General features: G+C 43.2%; 1 protein-coding gene across 4 annotated transcripts in view; it reads left to right on the top strand.

Annotated features, from left to right (window-relative positions):
• Positions 1–25345, top strand: part of GALNTL6 (polypeptide N-acetylgalactosaminyltransferase like 6) — a 456612-nt gene that overhangs the window by 387526 nt on the left and 43741 nt on the right. For all 4 annotated transcript variants that reach the window (XM_083755724.1, XM_083755726.1, XM_083755727.1 and 1 more), the window contains exon 8: positions 20380–20497. In XM_083755724.1, the coding sequence (XP_083611850.1) occupies positions 20380–20497 (118 nt within the window). The remainder of the gene's footprint in view (positions 1–20379; positions 20498–25345) is intronic.

Below are 25345 nucleotides of genomic sequence, written 5' to 3'. Positions count from 1 at the left end.
GAGCTGAGGGCGATGAAACAATCACTGAGACAGCTAGAGCGTCGGTGACAGAAAACTCACTCCAAATCTGACCGGACACAGGTTAGAGCTCAACGTCAAGCCTACCAAGTGGCGATAGCGACGGCGAAGAAGACTTTCTTCACTGCCTCTATTGCATCTGCAGAAAATAGTAACAGGAGACTCTTTCAGGTAGTCCGCAATTTAACGGAACCACCTTTACCACCGGGGCCTTGTAAAGACCCCAAGATCTCCTGCAACGATTTTGCAAAGTTTTTTGCAGATAAAATCACTCATATTCGGAAGGAGCTAGACACCACCGTGGGAGCAGGGCTGGGGCGGGAGAGTGCTAGAGCCCTGTCTGGTCAATTTCAATCCGTTACCCCTGAGGATGTGGACAGGCTGCTTAGACGCGAGAAACCAACCACCTGTCTCCTTGATCCTTGCCCAGCCTGGCTAATAAAAGCAAGCTGGGAAGGGCTGGGCGATGGGCTCTGCGGGGTGGTGAATGCTTCTCTCTGTGCGGGAACAATCCCAGATCCGCTGAAAGAGGCGGTCATTAAACTGCTTCTTAAAAAACCATCTTTAGACCCGGCCAGTATGGCCAACTATCGCCCAGTCTCAAATCTTCCATTCTTGGGCATGGTGATTGAGCGCGTGGTTGCTGAACAACTCCTGGAGGATGCAGACCATTTGGATCCCTTCCAATCGGGATTCAGGCCTCATCATGGGACTGAAACTGCCTTGGTCGCGCTGGTTGATGATCTCCGGCGAGCTAGGGACAAAGGTGAGAGTGGTTTCCTAGTTCTGCTGGATCTCTCAGCGGCCTTTGATACAATCGACTATAACATCCTTCTGGACCATCTAGAGGGGCTCGGAGCTGGGGGCACTGTTATACAGTGGTTTCGCTCCTTCCTCCTGGGCCGTGTTCAGAAAGTGGTGGTGGGGGATGAGTGTTCAGACCCCTGGGCCCTCACTTGTGGGGTGCCTGAGGGTTCCATCCTCTCCCCCATGCTTTTTAACATCTATATGAAGCCACTGGGAGAGATCATCAGGGGGTTTGGACTGGGTGTCCATCAATATGCAGATGATACCCAGTTCTACCTCTCTTTCAAATCAGAACCAGTGAAGGCAGTGAAGGTCCTGTGTGAGTGCCTGGAGGCAGTTGGAGGATGGATGGCGGCTAATGGATTGAAGTTGAATCCTGACAAGACAGAAGTACTGTTTTGGGGGGGACAGGGGGCGGGCTGGTGTGGAGGACTCCCTGGTCCTGAATAGGGTAACTGTGCCCCTGAAGGACCAGGTGCGCAGCCTGGGAGTCACAGCTGTCCATGGAGGCGCAGGTCAATTCTGTATCCAGGGCAGCTGTCTACCAACTCCACCTGGTACAGAGGCTGAGACCCTACCTGCCCACGGACTGTCTCGCCAGAGTGGTGCATGCTCTAGTTATCTCCCGCTTAGACTACTGCAATGTGCTCTACGTGGGGCTACCTTTGAAGGTGACTCGGAAACTACAACTAATCCAGAATGTGGCAGCTAGACTGGTGACTGGGGGCGGCCGCCGAGACCACATAACACCGGTCTTGAAAGACCTACATTGCCTCCCAGTGCATTTCCGAGCACAATTAAAAGTGCTGGTGTTGACCTTTTAAGCCCTAAACGGCCTCGGCCCAGTATACCTGAAGGAGCGTCTCCACCCCCATCGTTCTGCCCGGATGCTGAGGTTCAGTGCAGAGGGCCTTCTGGCGGTTCCCTCATTGCAAGAAGCAAAGCTACAGGGAACCAGGCAGAGGGCCTTCTTGGTAGTGGCACCCGCCCTGTGGAACGCCCTCCCATCTGATGTCAAAGCAATAAACAACTACCTGACATTCAGAAGACATCTTAAGGCAGCCCTGTTCAGGGAAGGTTTTAATGTGTGATATTTTAGTGTATTTTTGGTTTCTATGTAAGCTGCCCAGAGTGGCTGAGGAAACCCAGCCAGATGGGCGGGGTACAAATAAATTATTATTATTATTATTATTATTATTATTATTATTATTATTGATTTTGTGTTTTTCATATGTTAATTTTATGTTGTGAACCATCCTGAGAGCAACTCTGATTAGGAATGGTGGTGGTCTTCCCCTTCCCCTGCTCCTGACCAGGATCCTGAAGCTGCCCAGGAGCAGTGGAGCAGTATAATTTTGGAGCAGTGGTTTGCAGAGGGACATAGTTTGGAAGACTATTAGAAAACCTATAATTTCTCTGAGGTGGGCATTCCATATGTGTGGTGTCACCACTGAGAAGGCCCCTCCCTAGTCACTACCTACCTGAGCTCTGAAGGCTGAAGGAACACTGAGAAGAACTTTTACTGCAGACCTTGGTGTCTGGGCAGATTTGTATGGGGAAAGGCACTCCTTCAAATACCCATTTTTAGGTCTTTAAAGGTTAAAACCAGCACTTCAAATTGTCCCTGGAAAGTGCAGAGCTTTTAAAATGGTGAGAAATGATCAGATTAGCCAGCTGATGTGTAGTTGGCGTTTCCTGGCAGTCTTCAAAGGCATCCCCATGTGCTGCACATTAGAGGAATCTAACCTTGATGTCCTTAATGCATGGATAATGTTAGACACAGAAAAGCCATTTAACTATTGCCTAAAGAAATAAAGTAGGGAGCACTTTGAATGAGGGAAAATAGAGGTGGACATAGGTAAGCAAGGTGAGTAACTCTCTGAAAGCTCCTTCACCTGCAAGCCTTACGTGATAACCATTTTTATAAAACAATAGTGGTATCTACAGGATCATTTTGCAGAGTTGATTGAGGCATGGGCATAGCCAAGGAGGGGCAGCTCTCCTCCCATCAAGTAAAACAATTGAAATACTTAACTAACTGACTAATCACGTGGGTTCTAAAAAACAACAACAACAACAAAAATCCTGGCTGCGCCCATGGATTGAGGGCAATTCTTCCACTTCAAAAATGAATCAGCCCTCCCAAGTTCACACATAAAGCATTTCAAAACAGTATGCTGTTCACATAAGAGGCTTCAAGTAAAGCGCTTTAACCTCAGATGCTATTGGCATAATGTGAATTCTAAAATGGGTTTAAAAGGGCACTTGCAAAAGGCAAGCCATCCCAGAATGCCTTCAGGCTAAATGAACAAGGGTGCCTAGCAGCAGTATAGAAGTCTGGTGCTAGATACAATCTCAAAAAAGCTAGTTGTTGTTGTTTTTTAAGTACATGCTTAAAATTATAAAAAGAAAAATCCCTTCAGTGCGAATGAAGTCTCAAGAAGAATTTATGGCTGATGATGATGGTGTTGGTGGTGATGATAATAATAATAATTAATAATAATAATTAATAATAATAATTGTTAAGTTGTGGGCGAACATATCAGACGACACAGTGATTCTTCCAAAGCAGCTCTTTATTTGTAAGCTGGAACAGAACTGAACTGAGGAGCTCAGTCAGCCTGCTTATATAGAGCTCCAGAACAATGTAACTGTTCCCATTTTCTAAAACTATCCAATCACTGAACGTCACTTTCGATCCTTCATTTGCATAACTATCTACAGTATCCCCCTGCTGGCCCAGGGTGAGAATTTCAGTACATAACAATAATAATTAACAATAATAACATATTTTCAGCCAAATGACTTCTTTTACTGTACACATAGCAAAACAGAACATGTGTGAATGAATCATTATTAATTTTCCCATTACAGTGAGACCCACTGGCCTACCTACCTCTTCCATGAACTACAGTTTTTCTGCTTATGTGGAATGTAGGGTGAAGTAGCATTTTCTCCCGAACCAATGAATGAGACTGATCCCATCTCAGCTGTAAGTGGCACGCTGAAAATCATTATAGGCCTGTTTTCTGTCCTTCCAGCCAACATACTGATATACAAACTTCACATATGTCATAAAATAGTTGGATATAAATTATTGATAGGTGAAACCAGCCCATTTGTGGTCCATTAAGACAGGGATAGAAGATCTTGGCCAAAACCCAGCTTTTTCAGCTCAAAATCAACATGAATTCTGTCCCTCTCTGTTTCCAGCTTTGCTTGCATCTTGGGCAACACCCAGAGGGATCTGTGTCTGCTTGCAAAGCCAGGGTGCCAAGTTGAATAAAATATTGGGGGAGCCCAGGTAAGCCCTGCCCCACATAATCGATCACAAGATGTGGCATACGCACACCATTTGAATGCCAGTGTCCATCAACTTTGGCGGGGCCCAGCCCCTTCTAATATTTTATTGGAGGGGCAAAGGACCTCAGCCCCTAGGAGTTGGCTCCTATGTCGCAAAGCAACTTGTGACTCCGAGTGGTGTGGGCTGCTTCATGAACATAAGCAAACATTCTGAAATTCTATCCAGACCCGTGTCTCAGTCACAAAAGCTAGGCCACCCTATCTTTGCCATGGAAAAAATACAAGCCATCATTTGTTTATGCATTTTTCACAGTACAGTACAATTGCAATTATACACCATTTTATTTAATATTAAATAACTTCAATGAGATTGTGAGGATATATATATTTATGTGATATCTATTGTCCTATTTTAAAACTTGTAAAACAGTGGTGATAAACTCCCTTATGCACTGCTTAGAACTTTAGCACATTACTGGACCTTTAGTTTATGAAAGGGGTAAATTGATGTTGATGCTGAAAGGACACCTCCAGTAGTCCTCTTCTCCATTAGTTCCACTCCTGTCATCCTCAGCCCTGGAAGGCTAAAAACTACCAGTGAGTAGAAATAATAGCATGCAGATATGATTGGGAAGTCAGGCAAATCTCTAGCAAGAAGCCCAACTCTATGCATTGGGAAAAGAAATCAGGAAACATAAGCAAACTTTTTTTAGTTGCTCATTTATTAACAATGCACTTATATATACAACACCACATTTTGTTTTTTCTTGTTTTTTGCAGATTTAAGACAGATTATCTTATTATGTAACACCTTGTTTTTAACAATGTTGATTTCTTTTTAATTTCAGATCTTTTTTAATTTAAAAAAAATCTAAATGACTGCAAAGCCAGTCCAACAGTTCTTTTTTTCATAAAAAACAATCCAAGAAGCTCACAGCAGAGCAAAGCCAGAAATTATAGATAAAGCCTAAATGTGGCAACAGACTGGAAGGGGTGTTTTTTTTTCCTTAAACTGGTGGGTGTGTTCATGTATGCATGTGTAAAAGAGAAAGAAATCTATAAGCAAGTGATGCTATGCAGCAAGAACTAGATAATGTGATCTGCACAGAAACAACAGAATTAGGAAGCATCATTGTTTTAAACAAAAGCAAAAGATCCAGAAGGAATTGTCAGCTGGTATAGCAGTGCAACACTTCAGGCCATTTTTTGGCACAAAGAGGACAGATCAGTGTGATTTTTCATTCTAAGCACTAGCAGGGCTTTTGTTGCACTGCCCACTGTGATCCAAGCCAATTCTGCTTGTGTTCCTTTTACCCACAATAATTCTTAAGTACACACTCAATATCAGATTGCAGAACTAGCTGGAACATATCCAAGGGAAAGCATATTATTGTTCAGAGGTGCTTTCCTTTCACAAGAGATTAAAGGGAAATAAACACAGGAAAAAAGGATCATCTTACATAATTATATGAGATACTTCTCTGTTAAAGCGCCTGATAGGATATACTAGTAGTGGCTTATGGAACACAGGAAGCTGAATTTATTTTCTACTGTGACTGGCAGTGGTGAGGGTTTCAGACAGGAGGCATTCCCAGCTCTACCTGAAGATATTGAGGATTGAACCTTGGATCGATCTACTGCATGCAAAGCAGCAGCTCTACCACTACATGGGAATATATATATGGAGTTCAAGACAGCCTACGGACCATGTTCTGTAGTCTCAGATGCATGTGGGCCAGCCAAAATCTGACAAGTCACTCCTGGTCTTAAAATTGCCCAAGCAAAATGGCATAGCTTAACCTGGCACCAAAATGAGGGAGAGAAATGCTGAACTTAGATTTACCTCAGTCAGTAAAGCATGAGACTCTGAATCTCAGGGTGGTGGTTTCAAGCCCCATGTTGGGCAAAAGATTCCTGCATTGCAGGGAATTGGACTAGATGACCCTGGTGGTTCCCTTCCAACTCTGTGAATGGTTCCATTATTCTGTTGTATCTGAAGGGCAGTTCACAGGGAAGATGGAGCGTGTTGTTTTGTGAGAGATGCTTGTGCTGTGATTCCTGCACTGGAGGGGGTTGGTCTAGAGGACCCTCGGGGGCCCTTCCAACCATCCAGTTCTGTGATCCTAGGATTAAAATACTCCAAGAAATAAATAAACGGGCTTCTATGTGGCAGTCGCTGGAAAGGGCTCCAAGGGCAGCCATCCCACAGAAAGTTTGGTATGTGCCTGGCCAAACCACCCTCTAGCCCAAGCCCCATTCACCAGGAAAGACTGGGTGAGCCGAAGGAGTGCTCCGCAGTGGCAACGGGGCTGCTCAGGAGAGCAAAAAGCAAGAAACCATCAACATAAAAAGACCAACAGCAAATAAAGTTAAGGTCCACCTCAATATTTAAGCTCCATAGAAGGTCTACCCTTTGAGTAGTACTTTAAAAAAAAGAAACAGAAGACACAACATATACATGCAATTTATTCTATCTCATTTTCTGAACTACTGCTATCATTTTCTTTTTCTCTTCCTTTTTGTCATTTTTCTCATGGACTGCCTTGGGGGGAAATGGGGGGAACCTGTTTTTCCTCCAATTTTTCCGGTTTTTTTCCAGGCCTTCATATACGCCCTGTTCTAAGAGCTGCATTTTATAGTACTGACTTTATAATACTCACTTTAGTGTTTTAAGCCCGTAAATAACTTGGGCCTCACATAGCTGAAAGACCTCACAAGTGCAGAACCTTACAGGTGTTAAGATCAGCAGAGGGGAAGCTCTTGTGAGTTTCACAGCCCTCGGAATTTTTGGGGGGTGGCAGCCCAGAAGATTGTATTCTCTGTGGAATCCCCTAAATTTTGGAATTCCCTCCTCACAGTTATGTGTTTGGCTTCTTCACTATTCAGCTTTTGGCAAAAGATGAAGAAGATGAACCTCTTTGCCTTTGAGATGTGTGTTTTCAGGGCCCACTCTATTCCTTTGATTGTTAAGTGTTTAAAATTTTGAATTGTAACCCAATCTGGGACAGCTAGGAGCTCCCATCCCTCTCTCCACCCCTCCAGCTGGGAGCCAGCTAAGAGCACCCATCCATATCTCTCTCTCTCTCTCTCTCTCTCTCTCTCTCTCTCTCTCTCCTAGCTGGCTCCCAGTGGCTCAAAGGGACAGGGACCTTCAGCTACTCACTCAGGACATTGGCAAACCTTCCAAGAACACTGTGAGAGTCAGGGGGCGGAGTCTTGAGGGGACAAAGGAGCAAGCAATAGGCATCTGGGAATGGCTCTACACCCAATGACCCCCGATTGCACCCGCCAGGTGCCCAGGAAGCCCCTGCGGGAGGGGATCCAAAGGGGCTTCCCTGAGCCAGACACAGTGTGCTCCAATGGGCGGCTGAGAGGAGAGGAGAGGGCTGCCCCAGAGCGGGGAAGGGAGCGTGCCCTGACTCTCCTTCCCGGACACTCAGCCTGTGGCACCCTCCAAAATCCTGGTGCCCTGGTGCCCCACGCTACTAATGTCTATGGGCAGATGTCCCCCGATTATGGTTGACACTGTTCAGTTGGACCACATTAAGACATGGAGGCAAAATAAGAATTGGTGTGCTGAAGTGATGATCAACCCTGACATTGTGTAGATGGTGTTTGAAAAATGTTCCCTGAAGGGTAGATATTTCTAATGTCATTAATTCACCCCAGACTGCTACGCATTTCACTAAGAAAGCAACCTTTTTTTTTCTTCTTAATAAAGAACAGCCTTCAGTGATTTGTTAAGCTATTTAACACAGTCGAGGAACATAATTTAGAATAGATTTGTGTGAATGGAGCTTTCAGAAATCACTAAAACAGTTTATTAAAGGAGGATGTATCCAAGGGGGAGGTAGCCCAGCATTGCAATTAGACCTTCCGAGTTGTAGCCACCCTACCGAGCTGGGCTCTCCGCAAAAGCTTTTATTTCACAAAGTGTTATTTTTAAGATTAATAATCGAAATACCAATCTGAAGTGCCCAGTAAGCATATGGATAATTTTAGCATGTGTGGGTGGTACCATTTCAATTGCCTTGCTAGTCTAGCAATAGGCCTCTTCCAATGTATGATTTCTTTTATCATATTTATCTAAATAGTGCTGCGATAAGCAGGGTGATAATGACTTTTTAATTTAGAAAAACATAAGAGGCCCTATTCATCTTCAGAAACAATGTGCATTGTGTATCGCACAGACACTGTTGTCTGCACTTGAAAAAACTCCAAAGATGAATTATCCAAGTAGAAATGGAAAGCTCCTGGAGAGAAATTGACATTTCTTTTTACACCTTGGGAAACAAATGGAATGTCTGACAGATCGTTAGTGCATTATATAATATGCTGTAACTGCCTATGTTTTCATTTTCAACTACCCAGATTGATAAGATCCATTCTTCCATAAAAACCTGGGTTAAATTCCTCTCAGATAAGAGAGGAATTTGGGAGTTTGAGTCATCAATTTCACATGCGTGCATTAATAAGTATGTGTTCGTGAATAAGTGTCTTTTTCATATTAATTCGCTTTTTAAAAATCTGTATTTTACATATTTGATCACAAAATACATATTTCTTCTCAATTTACCCATTCCTAAAAGTACTTTATCCTAAAGTACAGATTTTAACTTACCTTGGTACTTGTTTTTGAGCTTTTAACTTTATTGTAAAAGTGCTGAATCCAGAGGATAATTTCCCTTCTGATCGACACACTAATCTCCAAGGTGCAGATCAGATCATTCCCCATCAGTGTTCACAGAAATCAAATTCTTCAAGCATCTCTAGCCACTTTAAATGCAACCACATAGAAACTGTTCCATGCAATTAGATTTTCTTATGTAGTGGCTTGTGACAATCAAAGTGGCACATTTTCACAGTGTAAACACTTGTGGGTGGCTTGTGGTAGGCATGCATTAGCTGCCCAATTCATATGGTGAGCCACTGCATGCAAATGTGGGAGAGCTATGTGGTTGGCTTTAAAGTATCCGCTATGGCATTGCCTGTTGTCATGAATGATACATTAGCCTCACCACTTGAAGGTGGTGGGGGCGCACCTTCATGTGACCGGATGCCTATTTCATTCTGTGAAAGACCCTTGCCTCTTCCCACTCTTTTATAGCTTGCCTAGAAATGTTTAACTAGTTCTGCCTAGAACCCCCGCCATAGAGCTCATCTCACGGGCATTTGTCTCCCTTAACCCCTAGTATTAACTTCATCCATTCCTTGTCTCACGTTCTACCACTTTTCTCATTCTCAAATCAACAGCCCTCAAACTAGTATTGACTTTGGCATTCAGCTCATCTATATTGACTTCCATTACCATTACAAAAGGCGTGCTTGTGTATGTAAGAGAATACAAGTATAGAGAGGGGGATTTTTAATCAGATAATTGGAGGGGGCGGGGAATGGCAATCACACTCTTCTCCCCCTCCTCACACAAATACACTGTCAGGCTCTTGGGGAAGGGGTCTCTGGATTTCAGCCAGTGGAGTGGAGTCTCAACCTCTGAGTTTCAGCACTTCAGAGCACTGGTGGAAACCCAGGGGAAGGAAATGAAACCTAGCACTCTAGAGATCTGGGTCTTCTGTGTTTCATAAGCAAGCTCCATCTGCAGAGTTGGCTTTCATTGGCCAGCTCTTGCAGGAAACAGTAGAAGAATCACAAATATGAATAGGAACCTTGCTAAGTCACCATCAGTTCTCATTTGAAGGCATACCAGCCCTTTCTCTCTCCTGCTGGCTCCTGGCTTAGTTATATAAAAAAATACATGTGTGATTGTGGATTGGATTGGGCTGGGCTGGGCTGGGCTGGCATCTGATGTTTTGGCTCAGCCCTCATAGTAACTCAGACATACAGCTGTACCTCTGAACTTCTGGCATTAACTTTTGATCATTTTTGGTCATTCATTCTGATCTTGTGGCTTGACCCTTTGATCAGACAAAGTCATGGAGAATAAAGATATCAATGGCTAATAGCTGGGATGGCTATATTCTTCCGCCCCTGTCAGAGGTAGCCTGCCTGTGAATCACAGGCTGGGAATCACAAGCAGGAAGTGTGCTGATATGTGCCGGTCCTTCTTGCCAACTTCTCATAGGCATTTGACTGACTGCTGTGAAATGAGGGTGCTGGTCTAGATGGGGCATTGGCCTGATGCAGCAGGGCTGCTCTTACGTTCTGTTTCATACTTCCTACCTACTTCTGTCCCAGATGCTGACCACACTTTGCTGCCGCCCACAGCCCAGTGTCACACACCTTCCCTGATACAATGAATGTTACTTTTCTGAACTCGTTTGCTTTGGAAGGTCTTGCTACTGGGTCACTTATGAAATCTTCCTAGCTGGTGCTCCATGGCTACAGGGTATCTACATTATTAATTCTCTTGACTCAATAGAAAAACAGTGGGTCTGTTGCTGTTGCTTGCTGCTGCTTATCATTTTTCTCTTGTTTCACAACAGGCCATCTAGTAGCTTTCAGATGCCACCTGAAGTGTAGACTCAGATTACAGAAGATGGCACTGAATGAGCTTTCGCTGTTTCCTTTTACTTATGCTTTCTGTGTTCATCACGTTTACCAGAATTTGATCCCTGGGTATTCTCATCTGAGCTCTAAAATGGAACCTAAAGCAGGGGAGACTACTGAATCCCCACAGTTCTGCTTGCTAATCTTGCCAGTGCAGCAGGATGTTGAAATCAAGCCTCAAGATGAATTTCTCAGCAGAGGTACAGGGAGAAGGGGAGACTCGTTCATTTTAGATTTCTACGCAGGGAGCTCTTGACTGTGCAGAGTTGTCACCTTGGGAAATGCAAGTTTATGTGCCACTCCCAGAATGATAAGGAGGGAAGGGTATCCAAAGGGTATTGGTGCTGACAGGGTGATGTACGAGGGTAGAAAAATCACTAAAATGGAGCACGCTATGTCAGATATGCTTGTAGTTGTTGTCTCTTTCCTGGGAACAGAACAGACAGAGACAGAATGCTGACTTCTGCAAGACTCATTTTTCTCCAGTGAAATGCAGTCAATCTCTTTCCGTCTATTACTCTTTGCCGAGGCACTGCGTCTTCCAACTAACGAAGGTCTTGCCCTTCCAGGACTGCTGTAGTCATAAAAGATGGAAAGGGTTTGTCGAGAGTCCACTTTAATTGACCCCCAAAGACAACTTAGTTTCGACTGCATTTCTTTTATCATAGCTTGACTCCTAGTGGACAGTGTTTTGCATTGGAACTCCTTAATCCCATTCAGAAATTTTTTAAAAAAATATTTTACTCCATTCTTGCATTGTATCCATGCAATTTTTTTTAAAAAAAAATTAATAGAGATGTTTGTGTTTACAGCCTAATATAACTTGAGAGAAACCAACAGTCTTGTGTTATTTCAGCCTTCCCCCACTTGGTACCAAGCTGCACTGACCAGGTTTGGTGGGAGTTGTGGTTCAAAACATCTGAAGGCCACCAGGTTGAAGAAGTGTGGTATATGTTTCTTAAAATGCTGGTCTCTGCACCATGATCTTAAAGGCTTTGGTATGGTGCCTTTCTTAAATGCTTTTTCAAAAAAAAGTTAAGACTTTTGACAAATTCACCTAGTTTTAGCTTGGGATGGGGAATGATCTTCCTTTGCTGATATACTTTGGTCTGGGCCTTCCTCAAACCTGAAACTTCCAGATGTTGTTGGATTTCAGGTCCAATAAACCCAACCAGTATGGTCAGGGATGACAGGAGCTGAAGTCCAACATCTAGAAGCTACGTTGGGTTTTAATGTATTTCTTTTTATTAAAAAGAATCATTTTTATTGATTTTCCAATAAGAAACATCCAGTTAATATATCCAATCATAATACTTCAATTAAAATAAAAAAACTAAAATAAAAAAGACCAAATTATAATCCGAATTATATTTATTAATTGTTTGGAGCTCCCCACGGTCTGGATCTCTGAAGCAAATCTCCACATCTTAGTCCTGCTTCTCCGCGTTGTTTCCATATTTTCCACATCTCGATTTTAGTGCTCCAGGGTTTTAATGTATTTCTATTGCTTTTATGTGAGATGCCTGGGTGGCTTTTTTAAGGGTTGAAAGACAGCATATAAATAATTTTAGAATATCTATTCCTGCATATCATGACCAATGTGAGATAATCCTTTGAACACTCAGTTAAATCAACAACATTGGACCATGAACAAGTTTATGCATAAGTCCAGTGAGTACATACTGAAGAGCCAAACTGGGTTATTCCATGTGAGCTGTTGTCTTCAAAGGCTGACCTGATTCCATTATAGCTGAGAAAACATAAATGTGGGAATCATTTTTGCAGCCTTAAGATACTTCCTTTGGCATGGCACCATCTTATATTCTTATCAGAAAATGCAATGTGGACTAGAGGAAATGATCATAAACTTGAGAAGAACTGGTGTCACATAGACACCCTTCAAACTTGCCCTTAAATGCCTAAATATTTCTTGGTCCCATTCCACTGGTAGGCATGATGAGTGAATGCAGGCCCCATCCCAGCTTGTGTGCATTCAGTTGAATGTCTGCCTAATGATACTTACATACATACATCTCACTGTGAACTCTAGCAAAACAGTTCCTAGTCATAGGGAGAATGTATATGTGTAAGGTCTATGCAGACTTTCAGCTGGACATGAATCTCAGTCTCATCATGTTTCTCTATTCACCCTGGATAGGACATCTGATCTGGGCTTTCCTCTCAACTTTATTCATAATTTTAAAGATTCAGTTGTCTTGAATCCACCACAAATATTTACACCACAGAATGGTTTCAGAAATCAGCTCTTGTTGCTAGAAACAGAAAAACTGTTCACTTAAGAAGGGTACATTTGTCCACACCTCACACATAAACACATTTTTGAAAACGTTGCATTTCCCTTTACCTAGAATTCAAGGATACTGAGATACATCAGGTATCAAGCTGCTGTGTCTTCATTTTGTGATGCCAGCATTAGTAAAGGACCACAACTTGATCTGAGGTTTATCAGATGCAATTAAGCCAGGGAGAGAATGGGATTGGGTGGGCATTGTTCCATTCACAATGCAAAGCTGCCCAATTCATATCTCCTGAATCAATCGACAAACTGAAACAAAGCTATTCTTCAAAATTCACACTTGCCTGAATTTTGCAATGCAGTCCCACAGTAAATTTTAAAAACTGTGTGTGTGTGTGTGTGTATCTCAGAAGAAAGTGTGCAGAAAAATCCGTAGAGTAGTGCAAGTAATGCGGAAAGTAAAATTGCTTGTAAAAATGAATAGCTAATGGAAGAAACGCAGACACAAATATGCATGAATTTTCATGAGGCTTTATTTTCGAAGTTTGCAAACTGATATGGGAATGGGAGAAAATTGAAAAAAACAGAAACTGGAATGGACAGATTGACCTGTCCCTACTAGGTACTGCTGTGCCTTACATTTCATATGCCTACTTAGCCTTCCCTTGGAGGGATCTGTTTGCGCAATGCCACTTGTAAGTGCAAAGCTATACTGGTAGATGCTTCTGCCTTGTCATCTGGAAGCAGAGCCACCTCCCAGGACCAGCCAAGAAATGGTCAGTGCTGGTAGTCCAGTACCTGATTGGTTTCTCTACTGCTGCTGGGCAACAAATTTTTGGTCAGGCTGTTCTGTACAAATCACAGAAACTCTAGTTCAAATGGAAATAGTACTTCAGCAGTATCACCAAACCCCGGATTTTATTATTCAGAGGGATTCACATGCTAGGCATCATAGTGTTGATCCTGTGCCACCCTTCCTTGCTCTCTCTCATAACGCATGCTCTTAGAAAGGCTCATTTCCATCTCATTCCACATCCCGCCAAATGAGCCTGTGTAAATGTAGAGATACAATTTCATTTCGTTTTTATTACTAAACTGAGCCTCCCCCCCTTTTATTTTATTTTTATTTAGTGGGAATGTGGAAACAATCTCTCTTTGTGGGGTGATAAAAGAGGCAGGTTCATTTCCTTGGGTGTCAAGAGCACTGCCTGCCCATCTTTGTTGCGACTTTGGATGAAGAGCGTGAGCTAACGCGAGACAATAAAGTGCTCAACCTCATCAGCTTTCAGCTCCTTCATCCTCTGCCAGGAAGTGGGTGCCAGTGTTTTTTCTGTCACTTCCATTTTTAAAAACTGCTTTCACGGCTTTTACAAGAAAATGTCATTGTGCCTCTGGTGCAAAGGAGGAGGAATCTAATTTCATTACAGTTAAGTGCCTGCCTCCCCATTACCTTCCATAAGAGCGTAACGGTATATTATAGAGTGCTAATAAAATAGGAAGGATGGAGGTAAGAGCACGTCAGGAAGCCAAATTACTTTGGGCCACCTAGTTGCCTTCTCATTTCACCCGGGCGGCTGCCTTTCCCACAACCTAATTACAGCATTTTCTGGGACTTTGCTACCCAGCGATAACCGGCTGGCAATGCTTTTGTGTAGCTGAGACATGGCGCAGCGTGAGCTTTGGTCTTCATCCTTGCCACCAAATAATTGCTTCTGACGGCCGTATTAATCTCCAGAGACTTCGGAGTAAATGAAATATGAACATTTATCTTTTATTCCCATGTGCCACCGGCGTGGACTGGGGCAAATAAGTGGGAAAGGAGTGCCTTTGCAGTCCCTGACTGTATTACTGATCAAAGGGACAATATTCACCCAGTTTCTCTGCTCCGTGGCAGATCACAGGCCAGATCATTAACTGTGTGTCTCATCCACTTAGCAGAGTGTGAGGCCCTTGTCGGCTTGAATCAGTGTCACCGTGTGCAGGTTCGAGAGTGTCTGGAGAAAAGGCAGGCCGGCTCTGTGTGAGAGTGCGTGCTGTACTGCGGAATTCCTCTGATAAAAAAGAGTGGGTTGATCAAGCTTTACTTTATTTGAGTGAGAAGTAGTCTTTGGGATTGGGATTAACTCTTTGGCATCCTTCTAGTTGCAGTTAACTTTGTTACAAGATCAAAGCAGGAAAGCTGCTAATATGTGCAGTGCCAGGTAACTTGAGCGCTGCAGCTGATATTCAGAAAAGGGCAACCAAAAATTATCAAAGACTATGAAGAAAGTTTGCAGCATATGGGACTTTTTAGTTTCAAGAAAAGGTGAGTAAGAGGTGGCTTAATAGTTTAGAAAAGCATGCACAGCATACCCTCCAACATTTCTCTGATGAAAATAGGGACGTCCCATTCTATAATGATAATTTTACTATTTATAAATATAAATCTTACTGGGTTGCCCCAGCCACTCTGGGCAGCTTCCAACATATATGAAAACATAACAAAACATTAAAACATTTTTTTAAAAACCCGTCGCTATACAGGATTGCCTTTGAACAGCTTGGGGGTCAGGTAACTCCATACTCTTCAACATTTGTCCAATGAAAATAAGGACCTCCTAAGGAAAAGTGGGACACTCTGGGATCAAATCAGAAACCAGGACAGCTTCTCTAAATCAGGGACGTCCCTGGAAAATAGGGTCTGCCACGGCATGGAGAAAATGTTTCCTTCCTTTCTTCATCTCTCATAACACCAGATGCAGGACAGATAAAAGAAAGTAGTTCCTAACACTGCACATAGTTAAACTATGGAACTCGCTCCCACAGGAGCCAGACATCCACCAAAGTAGATAGCTTCAAAAGAGGATTAGACAAATAACTGGAAGAGAAGGCTGTCATTCCTCTGACTGCCAGTTACAGGGAAGCTCCTGGTGATGAAAAGTCAGGGAAGAGGGGCTCCTCCCCACAGCCTTGCTCTGTCACTGGCAGTTTTGCCGCTGGCAGGGGTGGGACGCTTCAAACTCAAAGACCAAATACTGCCCTCTAGGCTTCTCTGTCTGGCCCCAGACCACACCCCTCACCAGGTCACGCCTCTCCATGGCCCCGCTCCATGCCTTCCTGAAATATGCTCTTAAACTGTCATCATGTCTGTTGGTTGCATGGATTGAGAAATGTGGGTGGGTGTCAGAAATGCCTGACTAGAGTCTGATTTTTTAAAATTAAAAATGCTGTGCAACAGTAAGACTCCCTTCTCCTGCTCCACCCACTTTTGCACCGAATCCCACCCACGATTGGCATGTGCCCATGTTGTCCATGACTGAATGTGGATCTTGGACTGAAAAGGATTCCCCACCACTGGCCTAGGGAACCCCTCCCCAACCATCACTGTCAATAAAGAAATGTAGGTTCCTTGGACAGCCATTGTCAAATTCCTAAGAGCACAGGTCAGTTTGGTAGGTGATTCTCTCAAGCACCCTTCAATCCTGACTGCTTAGATATGAGGTTTGATCTGGATCATCAGATCTTCTTTTGCTTTTAGAACACTATGGGGACTTGTAAATGACTTGTTTTAGAATAACGCTACTCCTTAGAACAAGAAACCTCCTGTGTAAGGTATTGTACCACATCTCCACGGTGTTCCTTTGAAATCTGGACGTGAGTTGCCCTTACAACATTCACATATAAACTGTATATAAATATAAATTGTAAGAGGTTTCATCAGGTATCACGCCTTTCTCACTTTGTGTTTGACTCATGATTCGGAACTTCTTGCTTGTGTTGATTAGATGCATATCAGAAACTTGAACATTTTCAGAGGCAGAAGGTAAAGCACACATGGATCCAATGTGGAAATTATAGAAATTTAACAGGTGTGTGTATGTGTGTTTACTTTATCTGTGCTTGAATTACTTTCAAAGAGTGTTCTTATGGGAGAAGGAGGATAAGATATCTGGGTATTGATCTACCTGCAGGGATCCATTTTCAGCAAAGGCTATCAAAGACTTTCTGCATCTTTAAGATTGCTCATGAAATTGTAATGAGCCATCTATAATCCTAAACAAAGCAAAAGAAAACCCCTGGGCAGGGCAGATAGTCCTTTGAAAGAGTTGCTTGTCCTATGGAGTGAGGGGTAGGGATTGTTATAATTGGGTATTAATCCCCCTCTACCTGTCTTCTGAGTTAATTTTCTTTAAAATATTGGTAGGATTTACTTAGTTATGATCATCTTTCTTTCTTTTTTTAAAGGCCTGTAATGCAGTAAGGGAGCGGGGGTGGCATCCTGCAACTAAAGATTGATCGCCTGGCCAGAATATTGCTGGCCTTGCTTGTATTTGGCAGTGGAACTTTAATCTTAAGGGGATGTTGGGATGATGAAAAATCACTCCCAGGCTCTCTCGTTAACTAGTAGCTTTTATGTTTGTTCCTTTTCAAACATTAAATGTAACTGACTGTTGTACTTCGGCATTGTATTATCATTCCAGCCTGATCTTTCATGACACCCAAGGGCAACGTCCTCCTGCCGCAAATTCCTGTACACTTCCAGAGGCAAAACGTTCATTTGGCTCGTTTCTAGTCCACCTGAACTATGGAAGCCTTTCCCATAATCTTAACTAATTGGAATTTCCCTACAGAACCAGAGGCAGCTATTTCCACATACCTGTGAAATTTGATGGCCACACAGTATATGTGTGTGCGCTATTTGTTTGTTTTGCTTTTTATTCAACCTTTTCTTCAAGGTGCTCAGTGTGGCACAGGCATTCTTCCTTTCTATCTCCATGACCTCCCTGCAACATAGGTCAGACCAGAGCTGGAGCTTGGGCTAGGATCACTCAGGGAGTTTCATGACTGAATGAGGATTTGACCCCGAGTCTCCCCACTCATAGCTCTGTCCACTGCATCATGTGTCACACCTACAAATGTGTACATGCACACACTTTATGTAAGGCTCAGTTTTCTGTGGTTTATGACATGTTCCAGATAAATACTAGGCAGTTCCAGAGAGTAGCACTGAGGGGATGCCCTGTGGCCACCTGGCATTTGAGTTATGACTTGCCACAGGGCAGTATTTTGCCCACAATGCTTTTTAACCTATGAAACCATGTAGAGTGGCCTTATTTTGAACAAAGTGTCATTAGTATTATGATGACACACAGCTCCATAAGATCTGAAACAGAAGTGACCGTGTGACCGTGCAGGCTTTGGACTAGTGTCTGGGGGCAGTGGTTGGCTGGATGAGGACCAGTAGGCAGAGTTTAAACTTCAGCCAAGACAGAGGCCCTTTGAAAGAACAGGTATGTAGCCTAGGAATGCTGCTTGATCCATCTTTGCTATTTGAGTGAATTTTTCTAGCTTCAATTAGTAAGGCAGCTTCCGCCGTGCTTCCACTGAGATAGCCTGGCCACTGTGGTTTTGGTGATGTCAATACTACATTACTGAAACATGCTCTGTGTAGGGTTTCTTTAGGGCTTAACCCAAAAGCTGCAGCTAGTGTAGGATGCAATAGCTAAGTTGTTTACCAGGGGGGTGGTATACCATGCACACCATATAATATTTTTGCCGAAGGAACTGTAGTGACTGCCAATAGGGTTCCTGGATGCAGTTTTTTGTTGTTTGTTTGGTTTGGTTTGCTGTTAGCATTTAAAGCAATAAACAGGGAACCAGGTTACCTAAAAGAGCCCCTTGCCCCATAAAGCAACTGTGTTCCTCAGGTGGGACACTGCTGAGAGTACCGCATGCCCCAGAGATGAGCTTACTTTTTATTACAATGGGGCTTTTAGCGTTGCAGCTCCAGCCCTCTGAAATCAAGTACCAGTCAAAATTGACATATTGATGTTTAGGCACCTACTGTTTATTTAAAAAGCTGTGGCCCAGCCATTTATGAAACACATGTTATACATTTATAGAAATGCATTTATTGGGATGGATCCAACTCATCCAATCCACTATTGGAAATCAGAGCTAGGACTCTAATGCAACAGGGCTGCCCTCTCCTCCCACTGTGTGCCCTCCATGACTCCTCAAAATCCCTTCTGAAAGATCAAGAAAGCACTCAGAACAGCATGCAGGGGAGAACAGGGGAGATTGTTCTGCCAAGCAAGCAGAAATGTTTTCAATGAAAGAAAAATCTACTCTGAATTCCACCCTACGTTTGTTGTGGACTTCATAGGAATGGTTTTTATTGTTTTAGATCTTGTAGAAATAGTTTTTATTGTTTTTAGAATAATTCTTATACTTCATCTCATTTTATCATGTTGTATACCACTTCAACGACCTCTGACTATGAAGCAGTTTATAAATCTGTAAAACAAATAAAGTAAAATAAATAGTGTTCTGAACATAGGCATGTCTTGAGTTGAAACTAATTGAAGTGAGTAATCAATTCGGGATTCCATTTTTGCCAGGGATTCCATTATTTATTGTGCTTCATAGCCATTGTGAAAAGTAGATGGAAAGCAATGAATGACACCACTGAAAAAGGGTAACCAACACACTGACCCCAATCCAGCTAAAGTTCCGTATAACTAAATGCCACTGGAAGCAATGAGCCTTGAATTGCTGGCAAGCCACTTTCCCCCTTGGTTTCAAGTGAGAACCTTAGCTGGATTGAGGGCATTATTAGCAATCAGTTGTAAACTGGGAAGGAATATGTGATTGTTTCAGTCGCACATACTTTGGGTTAGCTACAGGCTGAGTTTCCATCGAGCATTAGAACTAGGGGTTGTGCTGAAGGCTACAAGCTCATCTGCGTACAAAACAGGCACAATAATTGTGTTTATTATGTTGCGGCTCAAGGGCATTATTTTAACAAAAAAAATACAACTTGCTTACTTTAGCTAGAGTTGGAAATGCAAGGTCAAAATCAAAATCTCTTGGTAAAACCATTCACTAAAATGCCACTCAATGTGTTCATATATTTGGAAACATCAATACTGTAAAGGTGAAACCCCATTCATATTCCATGGACAATATGACGTGAGACCATTAAACACTCTATCTATGTTTTGCTGCAAAAGCTTTGTCTGAATGGGCTTTGCATACTATGGGTAATAGGCAGCTAAATCATACCCATACGCACATACTTGTGCGTTTATTTCAGTGGGTTTACTCTGCGTACAACTAACATTGTCACTCCATGTGTTTTTGCTTGGAGAAACATTGTGTTCTTGTAGCCTTATTAGACTTTATAAACCCATTCCTTCATTCTCTTTCATGGTTGAGATTCCCATTCCCCCGTTTTATGCTCATGAGAACCACACCATGTACCAAGAACAGCCAGTGTGGTGCCCTCCAAATCCTTTTGGACTCCAGCTCCCATCAGCCCCAGCTAGAGTGGTCAAGGATGGTGGAAACTGGGGTCCAGCAGCATCTGAAGGGCACCCTTGTGACATAACATGCTGATAACTCCCACAGTATCTGTCTCCATCAAGCCCATTTTGCCAGTCATTTCAGCTTTTCAAGCATGCCATGATGATGCCTGCCATTGACAGTTTGTTATATTCCTTCGTCAGATCCCCTGTTATGGCTGGAGGTCTATTCGCTGTTAACAGAAAGTGGTTTTGGGATCTCGGTGGCTACGATCCAGGTTTAGAAATCTGGGGAGGGGAGCAGTATGAAATTTCCTTCAAGGTAAGCAGTCAAAATGTTTCTTCATGGTACACGCTGCTTTTGTATGGCACGAGGCATGCACTATATCTCTAAAACTCAAATGAAATGAGATGTAGTCAAGTGTATTTGTCTACTGACTTCCCCCCCTCCTTCAACCAAAAGTAGCCACAGGAGGCTGGAAGTTTTAGCGGAAGAGTAGAGGAGCAGAGTGCTGCTTAGCCCTTTACCCTCCAGGAGTTTTTCTGTTCACACTGATCCTTTCCAAGCTGCTTTCCCATATAAGAAGACACATATATAGTAGTACCTTCCGGATGTTGTTGGACTACAGCTCCCACCATCCCTGATCATTAGCCATCTTGGCAGGGACTGATGGGAGTTGTAGTCCTTGAGGACGCCGTGTTGGCTGCCCCAGGGTTAGCATGTCAGAGCGGGCCTGGAGTGGCTCAGGTTCAAAGTCCCACTCAGCCATGAACTGTTAGAATGACCTTGAGCATTGCCTATCTTTTAGCATAACAGGATTGCTGTGAGTATAACCTGGGGAAGGCTGGGGCAGACTGACCTTGAGCTTCTTGGAAGTAATTGCCTTAAGTTACTTGGAAGAAACATTGGGTAATAACTTTGGAGTAGTTGTAGTAGCAGCAGCTGTTAATAGCTATCCACCCCATCCGCCTCTGTTGCTTTGCTCAAACTAACAACCTCTCAAGGCTTTTGGGGTGGTTGTTTATTGTTTTGTTTTTAAGTTGGGCCACATCTAGTTTTGGGTGTGTGATTAGCCTTTTGGCCCCTGGGATATTACTTCTTGTAAGTATTGCCCTATAACATAAACTCCATTTTGAGCACACCAAAAACCAAAAGGACAACATTTTGAAAAATTACACAATTGCCTCCATATAATTTCCATTGCCCAGATACGTTGTGCATGTAGGCAATATGGGCAACTTATCTATGTGCAGTCATAGCTAGAAATGGCTGGACCCAAGGTAGAGTTGCAGAATTGCCAAAGCTTCTAAAGGAAAACCTAGCCTGGAGGGGAGATCTCCATTCTGATCTCAGCAGGGCAGTAAGAAACCCTTCCAGCTGCCTATACCATAATTATTTGGCTCCCCTGCAGCTGGAATTACATAAGGAAAACCAGTGCATCCAAGACAGCTCATAAGGCAACTAAAACACCACAGACACAACCAAACAATAAAATATATTTGAGAATTATAGTTAGGTCCCAGGTTCAATCTCTGACATCTCAAGACAGGGCTGGGAAAGATTCCCAGAGACCCACTGCCAATCGGGGTCAACAATACTGAGCAAGATGGACCTTTCTTCTTAGCTATAGCCCTTGACTTGTGCATGCTGATTTACACTTAAGCATCTACACTTAAGCATCCTTTGAGTCTCTCGTAAGACAGAAGGTTGCCAGGGCAAAAGAATGTGACTCTTCTATTAAGAAAGCTAGATGCATTTGGAAAGTGTACAAGGTCAGTTCAGTTGTTTCACATTTGAAAGTGTCATATAGAATTACAGCGGAACCTCGGTTGTCAAACATAATCTGTTCCAGAAGACCGTTCGACTTCCAAAACGTTCGACAACCGAGGCGCAATTGCCGGCTGGCAAATTGCTTTTCATTTGACTTCTGAGGCGCGTTCGAAAACAGAAGCATTCACTTCCGGGTTGTCAGCATTTGGATTCCGAATTGTTCGGGTTCCGAAGCGTTCGACAACCAAGGTTCCACTGTGCTTTGTTTATTATGTAGTAGGCATTGTGCTTGATGTTGTTACCGTCTTCCTGCACCCCTCGAAAAGTTCAGGTCTTGATGATGCTCACACCTGGCCTTCTTGCACTGTAAGATGTTGTTACTACAACTTTTTTCTGAAAGTAGCACTTGCATTTAGCTCCAAGTCATTGCCTAGTCTGATTTAATCCTCCATGATGCCTGCTCTGTGTTTACCACTGAATAAATTTAATGTGTCAGTCATTGACTGGCTTTGTTGCAAACCTCCTTATTCTCTTCAAGCATCAAAGGGGCCTAAAAGAAGCCTATCCTTTACAAACACGTTGCGTGCACACACAATTCAAACATGTGCACTGAATGAATTGCACAGAAGCTGTTGGGGATGCCTCTCCTCTAGATTGCCCAAGTGGATTTGAGGGTGTTTTCAGCAGAATAAAAGTGACCCACATGAACTGAACTGGTGTCACGTAATTTCGAATCAATTCCATACTTAGAGAAAACAAAAGCTGAAAGACAAGAGGTGCCTACAAGCTAAACCAATGGACATTTTGTTTAGAGTACATCAGTTTGCACTCTCTGTTGTTAGGGTGTTTCAGAGATAAATGAATGCTGCCTCTTGCATCTCACAGTTCTGACAGGAGGCCTAAAGATTGTATTATTCCATTTCCTATTCCCCTGTTATTTGTCATTGGAAGGAATATAATTGCAAGGCAGTCCATTGCTCTCTGTGCAGAAACCATGGCAACCATACTGGAAGCTCAGATACTAAATAGTCCCAACCTATTTTGTTCAAGTGACAGATTCTTTGGAGAGGGCTGTGTTATGCTGGGCCCTCATTTCAGCCATATCTCTTCATTCATCTCATTACCATGAGTTGACCTAAGGGTCCACGTCCTTCTGCATGAATATATTTTGAACAAGATGTCAACAGCCTTTTCTAGCATTTGCCTTGAAGAAATAAGAACTCACTCTGAGGTAGGTGTGTGAATGTAGGGAGCTCAGAAGAAAGTGCATGCGGAAAAAAGCATTTGGGGTGGGAATGCTATTGATGGGGCAAAATAATAGGGTGTGGAAGTGAAATAAAATGGAGCCATGGCTTAGCATCATCTCGTGAGAGTTCCCAGAGATGGCAGCTACAGTGCTGCACCTGTGGTCCTGCTGCTGCACCACCACTGAGAGCTAAGCCAAGACAACGTAGTGTGTGCACACTCAGAGGATGACCTCCAAACCATCCTAAATATCTTCGCAGAAGCCTATGAAAAGCTTGGCCTATCGCTCAACATCCAAAAAACCAAAGTGCTGCACCAACAAGCACAAAACAACTCCTCTGCAGCACCCCAAATCCAACTCAATGGTGTAACGTTGGGAAATGTCAATCACTTCTCCTACCTGAGCAGTTATCTTTCCACAAAGGCTGACATTGATGCCGAAATCCAGCTTCACTTGAGCTCTGCAAGTGCGGCTTTCTCCCGATTGAAGTGCAGAGTGTTTGAGGACTGGGACATTCACAGGGAAACCCAAATGCTTGTTTACAAAGCTATTGTATTACCAATCTTACTGTATGCCTGAAAAACATGGACCACTTATAAATGCCATCTCCAACTCCTCAAAAGATTCCATCAACCATGTCTCTGAAAAAATTTACACATCACTTGGGAACTAAACACAGGTGAACTAATGCCAGTGTACTGGAAGAAGCAAATATCACCAGTGTCAAAGCAATTATTCTTCAACATCAACTTTGTTGGACTGGTCATGTTGTGTAGGTGCCTGATTATCGTCTTGCAAAGCAACTATATCCTGACTTAAAAATGGAAAGTGTAATGCTGGTGGTCAACAAAAGAGGTTGAAAGACTCTCTCAAGGCAAATCTTTAAAAATGTAGTATAAACACTGACAACTGGAAAACACTGGCCTGCAAGCGCTCCAATTGGAGAACAGCCTTTACCAAAGGTGTCATGGGCTTTGAAGACTCTTGAACTCGGGACGAAATGGAGAAACATGATAAGAGGAAGGCCCACTTGGCAATCCCTCACTGTGATCAACTCCCGCCCGGAAACCTATGTTCCCACCATGGAAGGACATGTGGATCCAGAATTGACCTCCACAGTCACTTACGGACTCACTGTTAAAACTGTGTTTATGGAAGACAATCTTACTTGGTTACGAGTGATCTCCAAAGAAGAAGAAGGTTTGTCTTAAGTGTGCTGTCCAACCTGAGCTCATGGTTTGTCTACTCCAGACAAACCACAAGCTGTAAATCCAGGAACAACCCTTGGGTACAGCATGAGGTTTGTCTGGAGTGAAACAAACCACAAGCCTGGTCCATCATGCTAAGCCAAACCAGGGCTTAGCTGCTCACAGCAGTAGAGCAGGAGCAGAGCAGGAGGAAAGCAGCTGTGATCACTTCTGTGGGAAGCCTCGTGCATCTGTGCTAAGTCATAGTTTGGTTTAGTGTTGTGTGCAAACCATCTCTTTCTGTAGACTGCTCAGGGGTGGAGTAGAAGAAAACAGAGTCTAGTGACCAGAGCCTTCTGTATAGGTAAAAAGGGATAGTAATGTTTAGCATTTATATTGCACTTATTGAACCAGCTACTGAGCCTTTGGGATCCTGGCAGCGCCCTTCAACACTGGCATCTGCTCCAGGCCCCTCATATCAGGTGGGTGGTTCTGACAGTCACCATTCTGATTTCCCCAGCGCCTTGGATTGACACAAGGTCAGGCACTTTGGGGCATTATGGGGATTTAAAATGGCAGCTCACAGATGCTTTGGGAGTGCTGCTGTCGCTATAGCTCACCAGAGGGCACGTTGCCCACTGCCCCTTCAAACATTGAATCTTCCAAGTCTCTATCCTAACAACAGCCTTGCAAGGTCGGCCAGCATAATTTCCATATTGTAAATTAGAGATTGAAGGACAATTACTTGTTTTTAGGGTATTGCACATGCAATTTCAGTTGGGGACTTTCTGGCTCATTGCTCACATCCTTACAGTTTCGGGTCAGATCAGACTTCATACATGTTCATTACCTGCACATAATAAGGCCATCAAACTTAGAAAGTTTGGACTGTGTTGAGCTATGGACAAAAACATGATTTGAACAGGGCTTTTTTTCAGCTGGAACTCAGTTCTGGCACCTCTCAAA

This window comes from Podarcis gaigeae, assembly GCF_964106915.1.
Source record: "Podarcis gaigeae genome assembly, chromosome: 9".
Lineage (NCBI taxonomy): Eukaryota > Metazoa > Chordata > Lepidosauria > Squamata > Lacertidae > Podarcis > Podarcis gaigeae.
This window is presented reverse-complemented; position numbering and strand designations above follow the sequence as displayed.